At 40.9% G+C, this 12,989-nt stretch overlaps 1 protein-coding gene across 4 annotated transcripts in view; it reads right to left on the reverse strand.

Moving 5' to 3' along the window:
- The window catches only part of smad2 (SMAD family member 2), a 95,242-nt gene extending 85,049 nt beyond the window's left edge, over window positions 1-10,193 (reverse strand). For 3 of the 4 annotated variants that reach the window (XM_052037073.1, XM_052037089.1, XM_052037081.1), the window contains exon 1: window positions 9,419-9,700. In XM_052037073.1, the coding sequence (XP_051893033.1) occupies window positions 9,419-9,669 (251 nt within the window). In that variant the 5' untranslated portion in view covers window positions 9,670-9,700. Of the gene's footprint in view, window positions 1-9,418 lie in introns of all 4 variants that reach the window. The other variant, XM_052037064.1, reaches the window with a different exon arrangement.
- Window positions 10,194-12,989: the final 2,796 nt, after the last annotated feature.

The raw sequence follows: 12,989 nt of genomic DNA on the forward strand, positions 1-12,989 counted from the left end.
ACAACCCTTTTTTAAAAATATAACATACGACCTACTTTCAGTATTTTCTCAATGCATTTCAAATATCCAATAATGGCCACCAAATGCAAAATTAAAAATGCTCAGTTTGCAAAGTACAAAAATTTGCAGTGTTATTTTCAAATCTGTTTCCCAGCATACAAATACAATGAGTGAATTACTATTTCAACAGAAACCCATCAAAAAAAAGGGAAAATGTCTATCAGAATTTTCATGGCCAGCAGTTCTGCTGAGGATTGCTGGCCAGCAACTGTCAGCTAATTCTGGATTTCTGTGCCTGCACACTTCAGCACAGAATTACACCTGCAAGCAGTTTCCAGCTAGTTTTGTATCTAACCTCCTGCTCCATTCTGTTCCAGAGCTGGAGAGTCTAAGCACATTCCACAACACAGTGCCAAAGGGACAGATGTTCTACTATGGTGCCATTCAATTGAATAGGGTTGCTGACCTTCAGAAAAAAGGCAAGTGTGGTTTGTTTCTTCAAAAAAAAACTTTAGTGTGTTAATGAGAAACATCCAAGTTGAATATACTTTTAAACATAGTTGTCATTTTTAATGTAATAAATAATTACAGCTACAAATATATTTTGGCTCTTCTTTATAAGCTATTTTTAGTATTTTCTGTACATGTTTCAAATATCCAATGTGGTTACCAAATGCAACAATTAAAATGCTCAATATGGCATCAGAGACGTTCAGAATCGCAGAATAAGAACATAATAGTAGGCTATTTAACCCGTCATGCCTGCTCTGCTACTCAGTATGATCACAGCTAATAATTTACCTCAGTGTTATTTTCTTGTATTAACTTCATATCCCTGGATTTACTTAATAATTGAAGAAAATTGTCTTCCATTTGCTGAACAACTGAGACTCCATAGCCCCCAGGTGGATTAATTTAATCTTGTGTCTATGCAGAACAGCCAACTGCTTGTTGGGAGTGTGACCCCTAGTTTTGGGGAACACAGCCAGGGAAACCAACATTGTATCTACCCCATCAAGCCCTATAAAAATTTTGTACATTACAATGAGATCAACTTTAATCCTTCTAAACTCGAGAGTATAGTCCCAGTCTGCTTAATCTCTCCTCATATGACAAACCTGGCATCAACAAATCCTGGATTGAAACAAACCTGACAGCATGAGCCAAGAGTGTGGTTGTTGGGTGGGGCTTTGGCATCCCCCAGCTGCAAATAAATTGCTCAAGAGCTACTTTGCCTATCAGATTGGCTGAAGCAGCGAGGTCAGCAGTGTGTGAGGAGCCAAGTAGCAGCAAAAAGGCAAATGTAGCTCTGGAAATCCTGCAACAGGTGATCACAAAGCTCAGGCCAGGTCCAGTTCAATCTTGTCCATTATCTATCACCCATAATAGGTGCACCACTAGGCTTAGGGAATTAGAAAATAGAGATAGCTATGTGTCCCCAACTTTGGATATTGCAGAAAAATAGATAGCACCCCAGGTATTAGTGTGCTATAATATTTTGGGGGCATTTTCAAAATTATTGGTATCCTAGTATTGTTCAAAATTGCAACTCCTTTAAGTTATTCAACAGCCCTAATAGTTATGGTAAAGAATAGATGTCCTACTTTTATGTGTCAGATTAAAACAATTAACACTTAATATATTGGCAAAGAAGGTATCAATCATATTTATAACCAGCAGGAACAGAGGCCTGAAGAACACAAATACACCATTTAATCCCTTGAGCCTTCCTGCTATTCCAAAGGCTGTGGCCGTGCATCATCACCATTCTAGCCCACCCTCACAATGGAGACGCGAGAAAGTGCAGATACCGTAATCTGGAGCAAAAAGCAAATTGCTGAAAGTCAGTGGATCTGTAGAGGTACAGAACTGTTGACATTTCAGGTCAAGACCCTGCATCAGGACTGAGTGGAGAGGGGAGACAGCCAGTATAAAGAGCTGAGAGGGAGGGGTGAAGCAGAGGCTGGCAGGTGATAGGTGGGATCAGGTGAGGAGGGAGATGATGGGCAGATGGAACCAAGTGTGCTGGCCCTGGAGAGAGTCCAGAGGAGGTTCAGAAGAATGATTCTGGGAATGAAAGGCTTAACGTACAAGGAGTGTTTGACGGCTCTGAGCCTGCATCCGATGGAATTCAGATGGATGAGGGGAGGATCCCACTGAAACCTACCGAATACTGAAAGGCCTGGATAGAGTGGATATGAAGAGGATGCTTCCATAAGGAGAATCTAGGATCCAAGGGCACAGCCTCAGAATAAAGGGTGCCCCTTTAGGACTGAGATGAGGAGGTATTTTTTCAGCCAGAGGGTGGTGAATCTGTGGAATTCATTGCCACAGAAGGCTGTGGAGTCCAAGTCACTGAGGGCATTTAAGACAGAGATTGATAGGTTCTGATAAGGGAGTTAAGGGGAGAAGGCTGAAGAATGAGGTTGAAAAAAAATCAGCCATGATTATATGGCAGAGCAGACTCAATGGGCCAAATGGCCTAATTCTGCTCCTATATCTTTATGGTCCTAAAGATTGGGGGGGGGGGGGGGGGTGGAAAAAGAGGGTGGTATGGTGGAGTTGGGAAACAGGATGGTGGGTGAAGAACAACACCTCATTCTCTGCTTCAGTAGTCTACAACCCAATGGTAAGAACATTGAATTTTTCAATTTCAGGTAACCCATACTCCCTGTGCACCTTTCTTTCTCCTTCAGATCCACACAGATACTCCCCTCCCCCACCTGGTTCCATCTGCCCATCACCCACACAGTAAACCTATTGGGTCTCATAGCCCCTTCCACAATTGGTTCATCGTTCCCTTATCACTTCCCTTACTTATCAGATTCCAGCATCTGTGTGTCTCCACTAATCACCTGGTTTCTTAGACTGAAGGCCTCGAACTAGTGGAGTGTCACAGGGATTGTTTCTGGGACCCTTGTTTGTTATTTATATAAACAATTTGGATATACATACACAATGCATACTTAGTAAGTTTGCAGATGATACTTAAATAGGTGGTATCATAGACAGTTAAAAAGGTTATCAAAAACTACAGGGAGATCTTGATCAGCTAGGTAAATGGCTTTCAATTTAGATAAGTACAAGTGATGCATTGTGAAATCAAACCAGGGTAGAACTTGTACTGCGAATGGTCAGGCCCTGAAGAGTGTTGTGGAACAAAGGGACCGAGCAGTACATGGTTCACTGAAAGTGGCACCAAAGGTAGATAGGGATGGGAAGGCAGCATATGGCACACTGGCCTTCATTAGTCAGTACACCAAGTATAGGAGTTGGGATGTTAAGTTCCAGCTGTACAAGACTGAGGATGTACTTCGAGTATTGTGTACAGTTTTGATTGCCCTGATATAGGAAAGACATCATTAAACTGGAAATAGTGCAGAGAAAATTTACAAGGATGCTGCCAGGCCTTGAGGGCCTGAGTTGTAGGGAAGAGGTTGGACAGGCTAGGACATAATTTCTTGGAATGTAATGAGATTGAGGGGTGACCTTATAGAGGTGGTAAAATCATGAGGGACACAGATAGGGTGAATGCCCATAGTCCCCCTTCCCAGGGAAAAAGACAGAACTAGAGGGCATAGGTTTAAGGTGAGAGGTGAAAGATTCAAAAGGGACCAGAGGGGAAAACTTCTTCACACAGAGGGTGGTGAATGGATGGTATGAACTGTCAAAGAAAGTGGTTGAGGCAAGTGCAATAACATATAAAAGACATCTGGATAAGTACATGGCTAGGAGGGGTTTAGAGAGATATGGGCCAAATGGGACTAGCTTGGTAGGCACCAATGGATGGCTGGGCTGAAGGGCCTGTTTCTATGCTGTATTACTTTATGACTCTAAAGGATTACAGAAAGCAGCACTGTAGGAAAATGATCAGCCATGACATGTTGGACAAGGTTCAAATGGCCTACTCCTATTATTTTTAATGTTATGTCCTCTTTTCTGGCAGGTATAGATATATTGGGCCAAATGGTATTAGTCTATACTCTAGAATTCAAAAAGTAGCATGCATAATCTAATACCCTCTGCACCATAATACAAACCCAAGAACTACACTTAAAAATGTGTAAAAATGTAATTCAATTAGTGGCATACTGAATTAATACCAATTATTGATGAATGGTGATTAAACTGTATCCTTGATTAGTGAACCACATCATTTGCAGTCAAATGAATCCAGAGAAATAGCTGTCTTATACAGCAGAAGGCGTGATACATTCTATACATTTACAAACATAACATAGTAGAAAATGCTTTTCCAGTTGAATTTCTGGTTGCTTGACATCATACGTCAACATAACATCTTCTGGTCACAATAGGTTGGCATTTGCACCAACTGAATATAGCCAAGTGCTGATCAGCATAGTGATATTTACAAGAGCTGTCACCTTTGTGATGCAAATATATTACACTGTATGCAAGAGTACTCACTACCAAAAAGTATTCCCATCAAGCTGAAGATGGTGCTGGACAAAGCTGTTAAGATAGTAAAATTTACAGAAATTTAACTCTTAATTTCAGAGTATTTTCTGCACCATATAACAATATAGAAAGCACATCAATTAATTGCTTCATAAGCCAGCAATCACATGCCAAGATCTCAGCATGTTTCTTTCAACTTCATTCCAAGGTCACATTATTCCATACTGGCCATAGATTTTCATTCTCCCACTACCTGCATGGCACAGCCTAGTTATCACAAGGTGGCCACTCATCGTATGTATTCAAGAATCAAAGCTCATTTTGTGGAAGAAGCCTACAATTATAAAAACTTTTCCAAAAGCGTGAATTACTGACAATGGACCAGAGCTGCTGAGCAGCTTAAAGGTAACAACAAACAGCTTACTACAATGGCTGGGCAAATATACAATCTTATTCCTTCAATGGAAAAAAGTTAAATCTGCTCCACTTTCACAAAGTTTATGCAATACCCACATTGCAAGACAAACTGAACATCTCAAATGTCAGTGAGCTTCATCACCATAGACTTTTTAAACAGGTAGAGCTCTCCTTCCCCCTGCATTCTCCCCCCCCCCCCCCCCCCGCAAGGAACACAAAATGCTTCAGTGTCTTCAAATAATTTTATGAAGACCTCAAATCCTGTTTCAATTAGTGTCCATACACCACTTTCCTTCCAAATACCTTTTGTGTTTGCATATTTGCATTAGGTATTATGTACAAGGACACCCAGATCCCCTTGAACATTAGCGGTTCCCAATATCCAGTCATGCTTGCAGGAGTGGCTAACTGTGCATACATTAAGCAGGGCCACGTGACAAAGACTTGTGCCCACAAACCCAACAAATGACAAATCTATAAAATTCCAACAAGAGAGAACCAAGGACTATGAAGGCAAAAAGACGCAAAAAATAGTGAGGAGACATGCATTTAGCCTCATGGTTTTTGTCTGTTCACATGGCTATAGCATTTACATTGTTGTTGAATAGGCTCCACAGTCAGAAATTATTGAATTATAAATCATCAGGGAAGCACTGCAGCTGTGCATCCGAAGGATTTTTGCTTACACATGACGTTTCATGTCACTACACAGTTAGATGGTTTCAACAACAAAGCAGATGCAGGGAAATATTGAAGTCTGTATTTTTCTACCTGAAATGAAACCTCATTGTGAATCTGTAATTTCAAAATTGCTTCCCAGTGGAAACCCCCAAAGTCAGTACAACTGAAATTGTCTTTGATCACCACAAATGTAATTCAATACAGCCTTTGTAACTTTTATATATAAAAAAGCACAGCTTACTGGTGAGGGGAAAGGTAAAGCCACATTGCCTCATGCTGGGGATAGAATTGAAAATAGTATTACATCAAAGGGAAAGTTTCAATTACAGTTGTTTACGGCTAGTGGTATTTTTACCTTAAAGGCTTATCAGCCATTAAGATACCAATTTAGAGAAAAGGTAGCATGGTCAGTCATCACAGGTTGTGTCTCACTGGATAATCAGCAGATTGACCCCGGTATGGTGAGTATATTCAAAGCTCAGATACTCTTAAGTCAACTGGCCTAAATTTAGAAACTTTGTGGGTATTTTGTACTTTGCTTTTAAACAATGTTTATTTGATATCATGGTTACTATTAGATAAATACTCACATATTAGCCTATTCAAGCAGTAGCCTATTAGTGAAATCTGGCTCATTACTAAATCTAGTATGGTTTGCTACCTTGATTGGAAGAAATCTGTCGCAGAACAAACAAATTCAGGAAAAGTCTCCTATTAAAACCACTGTTTTTGCAAATTGCTTATAAAATTCCACATTTCTCAATCATATCACTTCACTGCTACTCCAGGGAAATCAATACACAAATCCCACAATGTTAAACCCTTTTGTACTTTGTAATTCTACCCATAAAATCTTCATTACCTGCTTCTCCCTCACCACGTCTTCATCATTGAAGTGATCCTTAATCACAACCATCTACCTCCTCTATTGTTTTCTTCATATTTTCTTTAGACCATGTATATGTAGTTCTCAGACTTGTCTCAGTAATGGTTACCATGGAATACCAACCAAGATGAATAAAATGCAGTGAAATTCTATTTATCTGTGTGTCCAATGAATTTGAATCAACAATACTTATTCCTGCCACTGAACCCAAGCTGTTCTTTCTCTCTAAAAACATTAATCATTTCCCTCGGTTTAATTACTTTATACGTTTAGGGTTTTTTTTGCTTGTAGCATCTATACATTTTCTATTCATCTGCACCAGAAGCTTTTAAACTATGGTAGCTAAGAGCAGAGGGAGGTGGTATACAGGAGAAGTTGTGCACAGGCAGAGATTTGTAATGCCGTGTATTTACTATGCATTAGAACATCGGTTATCAGAGACAGAATCTTGGGAGATGGTCAGGCAGATGAACCATCATACTGATGGCTAAGCAATACCATTGAAAAGATGACACAGCACACTGCACATAGATGTTAAACAGCAAAACAAACCTGGATGATTTTAAAGATTTAGTGGTTAAAAACAAAATGGCATTCAAGGAACTGAAATGTTTGTAGAGGTATAGGACTGCTGGTAAATCTGGAGGCTGTGCAATAAAAAAGTAGGGGAACCTGTGCTCTGAACCCTTCTCCGCTGATGTCCTGTGTCTCCTTGTACTTTAGTTCTTGTAACTGCCCTACTTATCCTTTCCTTTAGGACCCAAATTCCTGTTTAGGTGGAAACTGTCAAGTCGACTCCTCTTTCCAATTCCACTCCTTTAGCCATGTGTTCAGCGCCCTAATATTATTCTGACATTAATGTGCACATGACTCTTAATAATCTAGAAATTATAAATTATAGTCCTCCTTCTTTATTTTTCCTCCTTACACTCCCAACAAGACCTATTGATTCAACTAAAGTAATACACTACAAATGCTGGAAATCTGAAATAAAAACAGAAAATGCTGGACAGAAATCTTCAATGGCCCTTAATCTGATATGCAAGCAGGGAAAAGAATAAAATAACAGTTTGCCAAGCCCTTGAGAGGATGCAGAGGAGATTTACCAGATTTTAGCCATATGGTAAGGATGGAGAAGTCAGGGTTGTTCTCCTGGAAACAAAAGAGGATGAGGGGAGATTTAATAGCGGTGTGCAAAATTATTGCCATTAGCTGGTGGTTTAAAATAAAGACACAGATTTTAGGTTTTGAGTTACAGTGGAATGAAAGATTTTTTTAAATATGGCATGTGGTAATGATTTGAAACAGTATGGTAAAAACAGCAACAATCAATGATTTTAAAAGTAAATTGGATAGGTTCTTGAGGGGAAATGAACTTTCAGTTCTGAAAGAACAGAGCAATGAAATGCTCTAAAGAGGGCCGCAAGGATTAAACAAGACAAGCGTCCTCCTATGCCTTAATAACTATGTCTTTGATTAGGAAGGAAATATTAAATGCCAAAAGGACACTTGCATTTCTGCCCTCAACTTCCAACATTGTTCAAATGATTCTCAAAGTACACTCAAGGAACTATTCAGCTAAGTACTACTTCCACACTCAATACAGAGCTCAACAATTTTGGATCATAACCACTGCTTTCAATTTTTCCTCCACAACTGCTACTGTTAGTTAATGCTATTGTTCCTTTTTACCCTTAACAAATCATTCCTTTTTAACTAGAAACATCATCCCTTTGCCATTCACCTCTTTCCCAAGACCCTATCACAGAACTTTGTTCATTCGTCTCCTTCCACGTTTGCTTAAAACTTATTTCTGGCCCACCACCCATGAGTCTGCTCCACAACTGAATAAGATCATGGCTTAGCCTCAACGCCACTTTCCTTAACCCTTGTAGATCAATGTTTGTCAATATCTGCCTTGCCCAAATTCAATCACATCTTCACAGCTTTTGAAAATTCAAAAGATTCATGACACTCAAAACAATTCATTCTCATCCACATCTCATAATTAAACAGTGAACCCCTTATTTTGAAACTATGACCCTAAATTCTAGATACCCCAACTAGGGGAAACATCCTCAAAGCATCAACCCTCATAATCTTGTAAGTTTCAATAAGATCACATCTCATTCTATGCTCCAGTGGTAGAGGCCAAATTTGCTCAACCTTTCTTCAAATGTCAACCCTTACACCCATATATCTAGTAAACATTCATTGCATGGCTCCATATTTAAGGATGGATGTACAGGCAATGAAGACCAAAACCTGCAAGTAGAACTCCAGATGGTCTCCTAGCACCCTGTAAGTTTGCCACAAACCGTGTCTATGTTTATACCCCATACCCCTTGCAATGAACAACATTCCATCAGCCTTCCTAATGACTTGCTGTACCTGCATGCTAACTTGTTGCATTTCATACACCAGGACTCCCAGATACCTTTGTCCCATAAAATATCTTCTATCTCACTTCACTTAAATACTAATTTTACTTTCTCATTATCTAGTTTGGAAGGAACATCATGTTTAATGGTTCCAATATGGACAACACAAAGGTTTTGCCCCTCTTCTCCAATACCATATCAAAATATCCCTCAACAGGGCATTAGGGCAAGGTACCTTACGACAACCTTGATTACTGAGTGGCCTATAATTACATTAGGTTTTCCGTCATCTTTTTCCCTGTTAGTCATCGTTCAGCTCCAGTGTACAACGTCTAGCCGTACTTCCCCCACTATTTTATCCTGATCCTACCTGTTGGTGGTACGTATCAGCGGCTCCTCATTCTCTTAATCTGCAACAAACCTCTCCAGAGTTGCAATTTGTAAAGTCAGGAAAAAAAACCGAAAGGGCCAGGGTTGGCCTTAGTCAGGTGATTGAAGGTAAAGATTTAACTACAAACAGGAAGAAATTAGGTCTGCAGTAACTTGAGGAAAGGTGTGTGTGTGTGTGAGAGAGAGAGAGAGTGAAGGGAGGCCTGGCGGGTGGGGAGCCAGGAGCTGGCAGTTGGTCCCTTACCTGGGGATGGTGACACACTTGGTGTTGCAGCTCTGAGTGGTGATGGCCTTCTCCAGCTCGTCCAGCTGCCCGGTTTTCTTCAGCTTCTTCACCAGGCTCTTGACGGCTTTCTCGCACCACTTGTCGTCCTGCCCGTTGTTCTGTTGCTGCTGCTGGTTCGGCGACTGAGAGGAGGGCGACTGCGACTCGCCTCCTTTCTTCCAGCCCAGCAAACGCTTGACGATGGGCGGCGTGAACGGCAAGATGGACATGGTGGAGCCGGGAAGGGGGTGGGGGGGGGGGGGGGGGGGGGGGGGTGGGGGGGGGGAAGAGAGAAGGTGGACTGGAGGAGGAGGAGGAGGAGGAGGGTGGTGGGGCGGAGGAGAGGGGAGGCAGGGGGAGGGGGTTGGGGGGGGGAAAAACAAGAGGGAGCAAAAGAGGGGAAATAATAAAAAGGAAGCTGAAGGCGAGTCCCAGCAGAGGTAAAGGGGTGAGGGGAAGGGGAAGGGGGGACAACGGCAACCACGATTCAAAAATTCAAACAATTGTGCCTCGCGCTGCTCGCTAACCGCCGCTTACATCAATCAAAACGATTAGAATCGCGAGAGATAAACCAGGGCTTCCCTTCAAATATGTCGCTGTTGCTCTCTGTCAATTTATTAATAATTATCACATCCTCCTACAAGGAGATTTGATTTTTTATTTTTTTTCTCTCCTTGCGTCGCTCGCTCCCTTTTTTTGATTGACGGCCAGAAACGAGCATCAACCGCGCCGCGACCTCTCAACCCAACGTGGTCTTTTTTTTCGCCCTTTTTTCAAAACGCTCCTGCTGGAAATCCTGCCCTAAACCCGCTTCTTGCGCGTCCATTGGGGCACGGGTGCAGGCTTCTTCCCCATTGGATGTGGGTGCGAGCGGCTACTGGACAGCGTCGACGTCAATCATTCTAGCTCAGAGGGAACGTCCGGCTAAGAGGTTTGGTTGAAGCAGCAGTAAAACTTTTTTTCTCCCTGTGGGGGTGGGGGAGGAAGAGGGAGAGCAAATCAGGACGCGTGTCCTTCCACCAGGCTTAAAAATAGTTCAGGGGACTATCTTTAAATGATTCCGGGGGTGTTTTGAATGAGAAAATGTCTTGATTTGGAGTAAGAAAAAATAATTATGTTCGTATAAAATTATTGTTGTTATTTCGGGCCACTTAGTTAAGGTTCATAGTTGCCAAACTCATTGTTTAATTGGCGTTAGTGGTATTCTTCCGCCAGACCACCTTAAATACAAATAAACCCCACAACTGAATTGTCAACTGAGGTGAAATTGTTTGGATTTTAATGCACTTTTTTTTTAATTTAGAGTTTGTTAATGAAGATTTACTTAAAATAATAATTCACGTTGCTTCCCAGTAGAGGAAAAATTCACGAATAATTCACTGTTAACTCAAGACAAATGTGGTTTGAAAACTTTGTTGTAAAACTAAAATTGTCCTGCCTCCAGGCCTGTGTGGGGTGAATTCCTAACACCGATTCTAGTGGAAAATCAAATTATATCTTCGTATTTAAAGTCAAATCCATGGATTCAATCCTGATGTTTTTCAAACTTACACTAATTTGTACTGAATTACTGGTAAAAATAAGCTTCCAAAACCTACCTTTAACTGCCAGTTCTCTCCAAGTATTAATAAAAACAGACTAAAATACTTCAGGAACGTACACGTCTTGAAGTTCAAAGTAATATAGAAAATACCTAATACTTTGCTCTGATTAAATTTGACTTTATGGGTTATGTTTTCTTACTAATTTGGTAAATTGGCTTCTTATTGTCACGTGCCGAGGTACGGTGAAAAACATCTTGCATATCGTTCATACAAATCAATTCATTACAACAGTGCATTGAGGTAGTACAAGGTAAAACAATAACAGAGTGCAGAATAAAGTGTTACAGTCACAGAGAAAGTGCAGTGCAGGTTATTATATTCCAAAACATTTTTGTTATTAGAGGAACTTTGTGAAAGAAGCTTTAATATTTGTCATGCTTTTTATTTTGCACACTTTATTAATTCACAAAAGATTGAACAGCAGCAGATTAAATTTGAGAAAGTGGGGAATATGCAAACCAGAAGGAAGATAACTGCTAGGCATTTACTAATGATCTATTAAAGAATCAAAAATAACTAAAATTTAAACCATATGAGCTTTTAAGACTATCTGACAGTTGCAAGATCATCATTGCTGATAATGTCTCTTTTTTCAGACTAATATAATTTACAATTTAAATTCCAAAGCTCCAGTGCTTGAATTTGAACACTTGTATCTGGATTGTTAGTCCAACCTTCTGGATTACTGGTCTATAACCAATAAGTTTCCATACCTCTCAGTGAAGGTAACTTTTTAAGAACTTGCCTGTCTCTGTTCCTGCTTCAGTTTGTTGCTGAAACACTGATCTGCCTTTTTTTTACCTCGAGACCTGACAGTTTGAACAGAAAACAGCTCCCTGCACCTCGCCCACTGAAAACTTGAGGGCAACAAAAACTCTGTATTTAAAGTTGCACCTAGTCCCACTGACATGTATCCCTTTTGCTCACTAATCCATATTGGCACCTAGTTAAGCAATATTTTCATTTTGAATTCTCATACTTATCTTCCAGCCTTTCCAAGGTCTTGGGCTCCCTTTACAGGTCTACAGCAGATGCCATCTCCCTAGCCCTACACTCATCTCTGGAGCATCTGGACAGTAAAGACAGCTACGTTAGACTATTGTTTATTGACTACAGTTCCACCTTCAATACTATAATTCCAAGCAAGTCCATCACCAAACTCCAAGATCTGGGACTCAACACCTCCCTTTGCGACTGGAACCTTGACTTCCTGACCAACAGACCGCAATCAGTGAGGATACACAGCAAAACCTCTGCCACAATTATTCTCAACACTGGTGCCCCACTACGCTGCATCCACAGCCCCCTACTTTACTCCCTATACACTCATGATTGCATGGCCAGATTCTGCTCTAATTCATCTACAAGTTTGCAGATGATACAACCGTAGTGGGCCATATCTCAAATAATGATGAGTTGAAGTACAGGAAGGAGATAGAGAGCTTAGTGATATGGTGTCATGACAACAACCTTTCTCTCAATGTCAGAAAAACAAAAGAGCTGGTCATTGACTTCAGGAAGGGAGGGGGGGGGGTTGGTGCACATGCTCCTGTCTACATCAACAGTGCTCAGGTCGAGAGGGTTGAAAGCTTCAAGTTCCTAGGAGTGAACATCACCAATAGCCTATCTGGTCCAACCACATAGATGCCACAGCCAAGAAAGCTCAGCAGCGCCTCTACTTCCTCGAGGCTAAAGAAATTTTTCATGTACCCTTTGACCCTCACCAATTTTTATCAATGCACCATAGAAAGCATCCTATCTAAATTCATCACAGCTTGGTATGGCAAATGCTCTGCCCATGACCATAAGAAACTGCAGAGAGTTGTGGACACAGCTCAGCACATCATGGAAACCAGCCTCCCTTCCATGGACTCTGCTTATACTTCTTGCTGCCTCGGTAAAGCATAATCAAATCCTCCAGCCACCCCAGACATTCTCTCTTCTCC

Source organism: Pristis pectinata, chromosome 2, assembly GCF_009764475.1.
Source record: "Pristis pectinata isolate sPriPec2 chromosome 2, sPriPec2.1.pri, whole genome shotgun sequence".
NCBI lineage: Eukaryota > Metazoa > Chordata > Chondrichthyes > Rhinopristiformes > Pristidae > Pristis > Pristis pectinata.